The 11,646-nt window shown below is 40.3% G+C and overlaps 1 protein-coding gene across 1 annotated transcript; it reads right to left on the reverse strand.

The window, feature by feature from the left end:
• Positions 1–2,287: 2,287 nt before the first annotated feature.
• si:dkey-174i8.1 (arylsulfatase I) lies at positions 2,288–11,389 on the reverse strand. The gene is made up of 4 exons (XM_057847526.1): positions 11,258–11,389; positions 10,912–11,124; positions 7,532–7,864; positions 2,288–3,374 (listed from the first exon to the last, which is right to left on the reverse strand). Exons 1-4 carry the CDS (start codon positions 11,269–11,271, stop codon positions 2,288–2,290), a joined length of 1,647 nt encoding a protein of 548 aa, XP_057703509.1. The 5' UTR covers positions 11,272–11,389.
• Positions 11,390–11,646: the final 257 nt, after the last annotated feature.

Consider the following 11,646-nt stretch of genomic DNA (forward strand, 5'->3'; position numbering starts at 1 on the left):
GGTCCCTTGACCAAATGAGCATTACAAGGAAAAGGCACAGTGAAGTAAGTTGAAATGAGCTTCGACCAACAATGAATACGACAGCTCCCTCCCACGTACTGGATGCATTGTGTTCCCCGCCTGAGCGTGTGTGAGTGAGTGTGTGGGCATGCGTTTGTGTGACACCTCCTTGGTGATTTATAGCATGAGATGGAGCTTTATTTCCACAGGCCATCCGCAGCAGACTGGAAGAGGCTCGTGTGGGCATCCCACTCAAAAGTCTCAGCCAGCAACGTCTTTTTTTGTCCTTGGAAACAGGCAATTAACAAGCGTTGGTTAGTCACAACAAAAATTGGGCCTGACGCTTAAGTCAATGGCACTGAAATATTATATTGGTAAAACAAGGGTATTTAACTGTTATTTAAGGTCAATTTATATAATTGTTTACATTGATGTGACACATAAAGCACCTGAATATAGTCTTCATCATGATGTGCGGAGCAAAAAAAGTGAGTAGGTAGAGAGGGAAGCTGAGGGACTGATGGTGGGCGTGATATGGGAGAGTTAACCACAAATGGCAAACGAGGGAAAGCTGAACTTTCACAAAATAAAGCATCTTGCAATGTACCTGTTAAAGTGATCCTCTACCTTAAATACATGTAGGTTCTAATAAACCACAATTGTTCTCTTGTACTCAAATATGTTGTTAGAAACACATAAAATGTTAAATCAATGGCAATATTTTATAATATTTAGTACATATTTTGACCGTTAGTTGGCACCACGGTTTGCGGGCTCGCAGTGATGACGTAATTGGGATCTTTCCAAATGTGTAGCGTGTTCAACAATTGCTTATTGCTGCCTAAACTCGCGAAGTAAAATGCCATGATGTGCTGCTCTTGGATGCAATTTCCAGTCAAATGGAAACAAGGGGAGTGAAGTGAGTGGTCAAGGGGGAATTATTATTTTTAGTGAATTAATGCGCATAAGTGGAAGCTTCTCCCCCTTTTTGGTCCCTGTATGCATGTATCCTACCCACCACGCGTTACAACTGGCGCCCGAACATTTTTCCTTGATCCTCAGTCAAGTGAGGGATCCGTCTATTTTCTGGATCCGACGGTCCCACCGCGTCTGCAATATTGGTTTCAGATCTTTTTTTTTTATTCGTCTGTCCCACAGCGGCTTTTCGGATCAGTCTATTTTGTGGAATCGACGGCCTGATCGCTGCCGCAACATTGCCATAGGATCGGTCTAATTCCTGGATCTTCGAGTGAGTAAAAAACGTGGATTTGGATTACTATTGCTATCTTTTTTGTTGACTATTCTTCGTGGGAGTTTTCCCCAAATCATACCAAATAATCAAAGCACTATGGCACGCTACAGTGACGACAGTGACTCTGACATGGACCTTACAACAATGTTGGAGTTCGTCAGGGAACGCGTGTTTGCATACTGCTGAGCTCCCGAGTGAAGAGTGGTCAAGGTGGAAATATTATTTTTTGTGAATAAATGTGCATAGGTGGAAGCTTCTCCCCTTTTTGGTACTTTTATACACGTATCCGTCCTACCACGCGTTACAATGTACAAGACATGGATTACACAAGGTGTGCTCTTTGGCCCGTACTGTATGTAAAGCACACGACAGCTCTGGATGCTAACAATCTACATAATTATATTGGGATAAGTTTGGAAACGCAATATGCTTACCTTGAATATCTGCTAATAAAACTGGAGTTTCCAACAGCATACACTCTTGCTCCCAACCAGAGTTCCCAACAGCATAGCTCTCTCGCTCTGTTGTCATTGAGACTTTTGCCCAACTTTTGTCTTATCAGGTGTTTGCTGTACGGATTTTTCCCTGAAGCTCGTCTTGTGAATGACCGACAGTGCTGTCCTGCTCCACACTTTTCAGATCTGGTTCAAATAGGAAGGGTAGAACCGACGACATGTTGGAAAAGCTAACGAGTGACACGCTGGAATTTCGGCAACGGGCCCGGTGACGTCACGCACTGCGACGTAACAAGAATGGTGACCTATCACTTCAAATAATTTTACAAACTTTATTAAAACAAAAACATTAAGAGGGGGTTTAATATCAAATTATTATAACTCATACTAACATTTATCTTTTAAGAATTACTTGTCTTTAAAAAAAAAGAGGATCCCTTTAACATATGTGAGCTCGCTGATGGGTTCATACAAATGTATATACAGTATGTGATGGTGATAATGAAGGTTGAAGTTCAGAAAAGTGTAAAAGAATCTTATGGATTCATTTTGAGAAGAAGTCGCCCTGTAGTTTGCGTCCTCAGAAGAAGACGGCATTCTTCTGCAGACGTGACCTCAATTTTTTAAAAAGTGCTTTTAATTTGCACAATTTGCACTGCTTCACTTTTGTCCTACCGTCCATCCTTCCACCCCCCGTTTCGTCCTGCCCCTCTTGGCCCTCCAGTCCCAACCAGGGTCCCCAAGCCCCACCTCGCAGCTCAGGGTCGGCCACAGGATCATCGGGCGGGTTTCTCGGCGCCACTGCGGTCCGGTTGTACTCGGCCAGCCTGGTCAGGAGATGCTTGACGATCTCCGGCCGAGCTCGGGCCAAATCGCACCTCTCGTAAGGGTCGGCGGATATGTTGAAGAGCCATACGGACTTCCCCACTTCGTTGCGCCGCTTCTCCAGCTCCTGCCAGCGCTCAGGGCCGTCGACAAACGCCCGCGGAGGCGTCCAGTCGCCGTCCCCCACGTTTCCGGTCAACAGCTTCCAATCCCCGGCCCTGATAGCCGCCCTCACTGCCGTGTCCCAGATCCCGAAGCCGTTGAGCACCAAGGCTTTGTCGTAGGGCTCCCCGGGCCTCCTAGAGACCGGGTCGATGTTGAACAGGATTTCCGTGCGAGGGGAGGGAAGACCCTCGCTGATTGTGCCCCAAACATCGTGACCATCCAGACCCTCAAGGAACTGCGGCATGCCGGCCAGGGACAACAAGGTTGGGTACCAATCGGAAACGTGGATGAGAGCCTTGTTGATTACGCCCTTGATCTTCAGAAGGGGACTGTGCACAAAGCCCACTGCTCTGATGCCACCCTCCCAGTATGTCCCCTTTCCGCCCCGTAGTGGCCAATTGCTTCCACCGGACAGTGGCTGTCCGCCATTATCAGACGAGTAGATCACTACCGAGTTTTCGTAAAGACCGCTCTCTTTCAGCTGACGGACCACTTGACCCACGCCGTGGTCCAGGCAGCTGAGCATGGCCGCGTAGTGACGTCGCACGTGGTTGCTCTGAGATGTGTACAAGTCCAGGAAACGGTCAGGCGCTTGAAGGGGTGTGTGCGCAGCCTGGAGGGAAATGTAGAGGAAGAGAGGAGTGTTGGGGTCGTGACCTTTCAGGATCTGCTTCACTCTGTATGGGAATGAGCGGACATGTTAGAACACGGCAAGTTTGAAAACTGTCCAATAGCGGTGTGCCAATACATCGAGTATAAGATTCATCGAGATTCGACACGTGACGATTCGATTACGAGTCATAAATGTTCAAAAAAGATTATTTTCCCTAAAAACATAATGACAGCCGTTGCTAGCGGAAAGAAATTTTAAGACAAGTCTAGTGCCAGGACACTTTAAGGGACGCACAAGGTTAGTATGGCTGCAGCGGAAGTTACTTAGCGAGAGATTTATTCCTGTTCAAAAGACACCAAAATAAATTTGTGTATGAGACTGGCAGGGACCTGGTGGTCACGCTTTGGGTCCTCTTCTGATCGCAAGTTATTTTTAGAGCGGGAGGGGAAGAGAAATAGTTTGTTGCTCCTTGCCTTTCAGTTGTCCAGCAGTAGGTTCAAGTTGTGTTAATTGGAAAATGTCCCTAGTGTGTTGCCACGTCCAGTGTGCGTCTATAGGAGGTGAGTACACGAACCCTCTTGTATTGTTTAGCTTTTATTGTTGTTGTTTTTGAGATTTTATTTGTAAGCGCCGAGCGCCATGCTAATTAGTGAATTCGCTAATGTGTATTTCCATGTCCATTTGTGTGTTGTTTGGGCAGAACATGTGAAACCAGGTTTAAGTACAGCGGTAAGACTGCAAACATGCGAAATTGTACAGAACTCTTTGAAAATGAAGTACATTGGTTAAGTCTTATTTCTAAAGACACTTTGTTTCCAGAAAATGTGGAATTAATTCCAACAGTGTGAATTTTTATTATATTGCTGAGAGAAATGAGTACTGCCTTTTAAAAAGCTGATATTTTTTGCACCGTCTTGTGAAAAAGAGCAGCTTAAGGTCAGTTTTGTGTTGTATAGGCATGTTTAGAAATAAATTCTGCCTTAGAAATTATTAATGTTTTTGCGCTTTTTTGTAAAAAAGAAAAAAAACTTAAGTGCAGCTTTTTGTTGTATGGGCTTGTTTCTTTCCTGTTGAATCATTAGGATATTTTAAACAAATAATGGACATAAATTTGTTTGGCTACTTTATTAATTAATCATGTATGATGCATCGATAATCATGATCATCGTCAATACTATGATCGTCGTACTGTGATCGAATCTTAGCACCCTGAATTAAAATCGAATCGAATCGTGGGGTGCCTTGAATGGCACACCCTTACTGTCCAAGAATAACGTCTGTGCACTTTTGTTTCTGAAGCCTGATCAAAGTGAGGCATATGGTGAAGCAAGGGTGAAGGTTTGGTCTCAATAATGGTAGGGACGATATAACAGCATAACCTGCGTACACTTTTTGCTGGGGACGGGACATTAGTAAGGTCAAACAGTTGGGCAAACAGAGGTCAGGGCTACATTTCTCACCAATATGAACCTAATTAATTGATAGGATAAATGATAAATGCAAAATAAATCTGTATTAAACTATGCTAACTTTCACACTGCACATTTACACTATAACGTCTTAATCTGATCATTTTTCTTAAATCTCGTCAAATAATTTTCCCCATATTGTTTTGAGTGTTAAAGGCTAGTAAACAGATGAATGTGTCAGATTCTTCCATTTACTTGAAGTAAATATTACAACAAAATGTGTTCTTATTAAGCCCATACATCTAAAAGTTGGTCATTTTTTCAGAAAGAAAAAAAACATGCTTTAAAATAATGTTTTCAACAATATCTCTTCTTGAACGATGAACATTTCTGACGAACAAGTTTTTTTTTTTTCTTTTTAATATTAAGTACAAACTTTTTGCTTAACATAAGCTTATTTTCAGCTGGCTGTTTTATTTCAACAAATCTAAGTGAGTAAAATTTCTTGAAGCACTGGCAGATAATTTCACTTATTTCTACTAGATTTGCACTGAAAAGAAGGGAAGGTTTTTTTGTGTGTGTGTGGGGGGGGGGGTTGCAGTGCGTATGTAATGGTTTAGGTGGTACACTGTTCGATTCAAACCTTTGTTGTGAAAATCTACTAAAGAAACATTTTAAAAACTTCCAGAATAAGTATCTGGATTATATAACTGAACACAAATTACCAATCATATACAAGAAATACAAACTTGTTAATCATTTCTTAACTATCCAGGAATGCTAAAAAATAAACGGTTTAACGCATGTGCGTAGTGTTAAAAATGCTGCGAATGCAGCAGTTTCAAAGTCTTCACTACAAACTTTCGATAAAGGAATATTTACTCAGGTTTGATCATGGACGGACATGTAGAAAAGTTTTCCTCAGACACATCCGGCCATGGGGCTTAACACAACTGAACTGCACACCGCTCTCTCACCGTTAGCGTCTTCGCCATGTCTTTAAGCATTTATTTATGCCATATTCATGTTGTACGTGTTATGATGTTATGATATGATTTGTTCTATTTGATATATGATATATGATTTGTTCTAAATAAACAAGTTATTATGTAACTCGTTTATTTAGCACCTTTGAATAACATTGAAAGTCCAACTGAAAGTAAAAGAGTGCTTATTCACCACCACAAAAGCTTCGTGAGCAAAATATAATGTAGGAAGAATTTGACAGAATGCCGGCTGTGAATGCGTTTGTGTGTGTGTGTGTGTGTGTGTGTGGGGGGGGGGGGCAGGGGCGTAAAGCCTGAGTTATGCTCCCGCGTTGCAGTGACGGCGCAGCGAATACGGCGTCATTCGACATTCGATGGTTCTTAGGCCAGGTGACGCGTTGCTCTGTAATTCACTGCCAAGCCACTAGAGGGCTGTGGCGTTATGTTTGTACGGTTTTAGGGCATGCTTGTTGACTTCCTCTTGTCTAGTTTAATGGAGAAAAAATAAACAATGCAAGATGGAACGCTTGAATGTGGATCTTCAGCTCATCAACATTGAATAAATGTTGATCATACAAATGTTGAGGCGCAGGCGACGCAGAAGACGATTTCGAGGCGGTCTGTCCAACTTTTGATGCCGCATACAGTTCTTCTAGCCTTGGGTGAAAACCAGCTAGCTGTGGCGGCTAGCTTCAAACTGGCATCAAGCACTGCGTCTAGTGTTTTGTCTGAGGTCTGCAAAGTCCTCCAGCCTGATTTGTTTGCCGTGTCCTACAACCAGCCAGTGGGAAACCATAGCAGATTTCTTGCGTCTATGGAATTTCCCAAACTGCGTTGGAAGCCTTGATGTTAACGTTATCATAAAAAGCACGGAGGCACTCTCAATCAGTGATGATGTATCGTATGTGAACTGTCTGTTATTAAAAATTAAAGATCAAAACAACTCTTTTGACACTACCTGTGCTTTATTCTTCTTATACTTGAAGTGTGACACGTAAATAAGTCACAAACTCACAGCAAACATATGTACACAATAAATGATGAAGTGCACAAAACAAAAATACGACATAAAGTGATAAAAAGCAGGCAGTTTTTGACCGTCTGGGTCCGAACAGACATGTCTCGGTGGTTCTTCCATTTTTTTATTCAATCGCTGACCTTGCCATTTGGCAAACTTTACGATGTCTTGATGAGACTTGCTCTTCGATGAAACTCCCGTCGGCTTGGTCCATTTTTTGTGTCTAGAAAAATAATGTTTTACAATCGCGGTGATTTCGCGCTGAACCGGAAACAACAGTCTGAGCGAACCAATCACAGTCCATTTCCGCCACGTCATATGCGTTGACTTGACGCTAGGGTTTGAAAAATCAATAGGACCGCTTCAGGCTATGGCGCAGCGTCGTAAATCGGGTCTTCCTTGACGGCGCAGGTCTGACGTGGAAGTATAATTCGGCTTTAAGACGTCAGCCAATCAAACTTGCGTTTGAGGGGAAAAAATGGACTGGCCCATTTAGCAAGTAAAAACACGGTCAATTTAAGTCTGAACAGATTGCAAGTATTGTAATTCACTTAATAATGGTAGGGTTAATTCTATCCTTACAACATGGGAAGACAATCTAAATTAACTATATAAATGAAGTCATTATATAATGCAAATAAGGTTGCTTAAAAGTAGGTGGGGAGAATTTGAGCATCCTGAAAATTTGGTCTCAAAATTACTGCCCCGATGCAAACCTGCGCAATTGTGGTGAAGAATTATGACCATCTACACATGTATCCCCTGTTTCCATTATACTGCCCCCAGGTGGCCAATTTGTGACCCTCACCTGTTGACATAAAGCAGAGTGGAGTAATTTCCCGCCATTTCCCACGCCGGCCGTTCTCCGTCGTGGAGGTCAAATCCGCAAGCTTGAGCGTTATCACAGCTCTGATAGGTGAAGTGGTCTCCGCTACCAGTGAGCGTACCCAAGTAAGTGTGGAAGCCCCGTCCCGTGGGTAAGCAGCCGGGCCTGCAAAAGCCTAGATGCCACTTGCCCACCATGTGCGTGGCGTAACCCACTTCGGACAGGCGCTCGGGGAGGGTGGGCGCATCCGGAGGGAGGCAGAGGGCTTGACGTGGACGGATGATTGAATGCTGCAGGCCCGTGTGGATTTGGTAGCTGTCGAGAAAAGAAGGGCTTGGTAACATGCCTATGGAAGAAGATTTAGGTATTTCACAGCAGGGTTAGATGACATGGTAAAAGCTGTAGAAGAAAGACTTTTGACATTCAAAGTTATATGCAAAAATATGACAAAAAATATCCATCCATCCATTTTCTCCCACCTATCCAATCAAATATTAAATAACCACACTTATTTTTAAAATGTGGAAAAGCATTGAAAAATAAACATTTAAATAATTACAAACAAATAAAACATTTTTTTTTCAAATCATTGCTTTCTTCATATACACACTTGACAAATAAATTCATTAACCTGAATCGTGAAAAACAAAATGTGCTAATTTATATCAGGTAATTTGACAGGGTACAACAGCATGAAATCAATTTAAAAAATATGAAATGAGGCCAATAATGAAATTGCAATAAAAATACACTAAATTCCTATGAAAAAAAACTAAATAACATTTGCATAAAATCTCAAAATAAATACAAATAAAAATAATAAAATGACAAAAACATCAAATGTAATAAATCCTCAAAAAGTTTTCAATTTTGATTCAATTTATAATAAATCTAATTCAAAATTTTACATATAATAAAACAAGCGGAAAAAAAGTTTCGTGCCAATGTAGTTACCCCAGTCAAAATTTGTATCCCCTGGGCGGAGCCATATGGAGGTTTGTGGAAATAAAAATATATATTTTCAATTTAAAAAAAGTCGCTTCAATCAAAAAAAAAAATGTGTTTGCAAAAATTAATTTTGAAACTCAAAAAAAAAAAATGCATGTGAAAGCTATTTTTCCTTGATTGATTTTTTTTTTTTTTGAGTGGAGCCAAGTTTTTTTTTTGATTGAAGCAAGTTATTTGATTGAAGTAATGTTGATATGTGTTTGGGCCACATTTTGGCTAGGACATTTTTGTCTTTTTTATTCAATCAAAAAATAAGTTGCTTCAAAAAAATATATATTTTCAAAAAGAAAAACCATTTCAATAGAAAACGTTTTTGAATGCGAAAAATAGTTGAGACTGAAAAATTTGCATTTGAAGACTTAATTTTTCATTGAAGCAATCCTTTTTGATTAAAGCAATCCTTTTTGTGTTTGGGCCATATTATGGGTGGCACATTTGTGTCTAAATCATTCAATCTCCCCAGAAAGTTGCTTCAATCAAAAAAAATATTTTCAGTAAGAAAAAAATCATTTGAAAAATAAAATTACCCTGCCCCAATTTTTTTTTTTGGGGGGGGGGGGGGGGGGGGGGTCATATGCAAAGCAAATGACCGTCTAAGGTGCTAGTCACATGATATGTTTGAAAAATAATTTTGACGCAGTATAATTTTTTTTTTTTTTGTTCATTTCATTCATTTTTGTTGCAGTTTTATTGCTTTACAACTTTTATATCTGGCGGAAAACACAGACAAGACTGAAAAGGCAGTTTCTGCTCTTGCACTCCTCTTTAAAAGAAACTGCAGTATTTTAAGCCAAAACAACTGTTGTGTTTGATAGAACAATATTTCTACATGCTGCCATAGCAGATTCATGGCGCATTAAGCCCCCGAACTACTTTTAATTTGTCCGTTTTACCCTGTAAACCCCCGTTTACAGACGTTGCGCAACCGCTTTTGTTACAACCTAGCCATAAAAAGAAGGTAAGTAATGATATTTAATATTCAAAATGTCTGTCATTTTCAGCTTAGAATCATTAATGTTGATGTCTAATATTTAGTTTAAAAAAAGAAAATGACTTTAAAAAATTACTCACTCACATATTTTAAAATTTTAAACAAATTACGTCACATGAGAAATTTGGCGTCTGTAAAAAAGTCACGGATATCTACCTCATAACTCTTACTTAATTGTATTTTTTTTGTTAGTGTCACATTTTCCCCGATATGTTAGATGATAAATAATCGATTCAAACGAAGAAAAATTGAAAAATAACGTTTAAAAGGATAACTATATGAAAAAGAAAATCTCAACCACTCCTTGTTGTCTGCAATTTCTGCATCGCGACCCTTGTTATATCACCATGTTTCACCCATAAAAAAAATAAAAAAATAAAAATCTGTCTGTGGCCATTCACAGCTGTGTCTTGACACCCGGTAATACATGCTACATGGAATTTTTGGATCGAAACAAGTTAGGTACGCGATAATATCTCGTTAAAATAGTGGCGTCTTTAATTCTGCTCTCGCGTGCTCTATTTATCGCCTCCAGTTAGGGTTTGGGGTTACATTTTTTTTCTTTTTTTTTTTTAAATGCCCTCCTGTTTAAAATGTTTCTTCTCCCAGAAAATGGAGATTTTAAGCTTTCCAATGATGTATCACACATGTATATCGGACAATTTTGAAATTTGGCCAAACTGGGGGTCTCAGAGCGGAATTTTTCGGAAAAGTCACCTGAGTGTTTTCCGCCATATAAAGGAAAGTCAATTTCATCCAATGACACTTTTCGGCCACCAGGGGGCGTCCGGCTCCCCCTTAAAATCCGCTTATGAGGGACAGACAACCATTCACACTTACAAACACACCACTACTGATTAGAAATCAATTCCACACTGCCTGCGCCAAAGCCAGGCAAATGAACCACTACACCATTACCGATGTGGTTAAAATCAAACACAGCAAAAACAAAAAAACAAAAAAATAAATGTATTAAAATATTCAAAATATGCATTAGGTATTAGTTGAACTCTCAAAATATACAATGTTTGAGTTCAACAATGAGTGCTTAAAGTGTCAGAACTATCACAACATGCTAGTACCGTTAGTTCATCTATGGCCTTTATCCTAATGTGTTAGCTTTAAGCTAGTGGACTTTAATTTAAAAAAAAAAAAAAAAACATGCTTTATTTGATGCACAACATTTCTTTTTGTTATTTGTTTGATTTTTCAATCAACTTCTAGAGTGAGTGGCAATGAGCTCTTTGAAGCAAGAATGTTACTCAAATGTTTCTTCATTCACATAAAAAAAAAAAAAAAAAACACAAATAAATAAAAGCTAACTTTTGTCCCATTGTTTGTTTATGAAGATAAAGTTACTGACCGTCCTGTCATGAGTTGACTCCGAGAGGGTGAGCAGATAGGTTGAACGTAATAATTTTCCAGTTTCACTCCTTCAGCCGCCAGCCGATCCAACTCAGGCGTGCGGATGTCCGAGCCGTGGTAGCCCACGTCACCGTAACCCTGGTCGTCCGTCATGATAAAGATCAGGTGTGGTGGTTTCCCCAGGCCGGGCCTTTGCAGTTCGGACCGGCAGCTGTGGAACCAAATCGTTGGGATGAGCAGCAGAAACGCGCAGCTGACGCTTCTCTTCATGGCCAGCTATGCAACGCAAAATTGAGTTGAGGGAAATGCCAAAGTTAAAGTATTGCAAGATGTTGGTGTCCTACTTTGTGCAGACCATCAAATGGCCAGACGGGATAAGGACTACTGCATTGATGGGGAGGAGAAGACACACCTTTGCAGTACATTATTACATTCCATTTGGGCTTTTGGGCACCTCGCACCTTGGCTGCAAACCTTGGTCAACATACACAGACACATAACAACGTACTATATGAACTGACGGTCTTCTAACTTCATCCCTCTGTGTTACAAAAACAGTCGTTGTCTTACAGCAGTTTTTATTTTTTTGCTGAGGTATTTAAAATGTTGAAACACATCTTTTTGGGGGTATTTGTGTGCGTATATACAGAGGGGCAAATAAATACTGTATTTTTCGGATTATAAGTCGCACCTGAGTATAAGTCGCACTTTTGGGGGAAACTTACTTGATAAA

Source organism: Corythoichthys intestinalis, chromosome 10, assembly GCF_030265065.1.
Source record: "Corythoichthys intestinalis isolate RoL2023-P3 chromosome 10, ASM3026506v1, whole genome shotgun sequence".
NCBI lineage: Eukaryota > Metazoa > Chordata > Actinopteri > Syngnathiformes > Syngnathidae > Corythoichthys > Corythoichthys intestinalis.

Coding starts and splice junctions, on each gene's coding strand:
- si:dkey-174i8.1 (XM_057847526.1), bottom strand. Junction 7,865..10,911: donor AGTCAACTCATGACAGGACG/GTCAGTAACTTT, acceptor TTTTCTCGACAG/CTACCAAATCCACACGGGCC. Junction 3,375..7,531: donor ACTCTGCTTTATGTCAACAG/GTGAGGGTCACA, acceptor ATTCCCATACAG/AGTGAAGCAGATCCTGAAAG.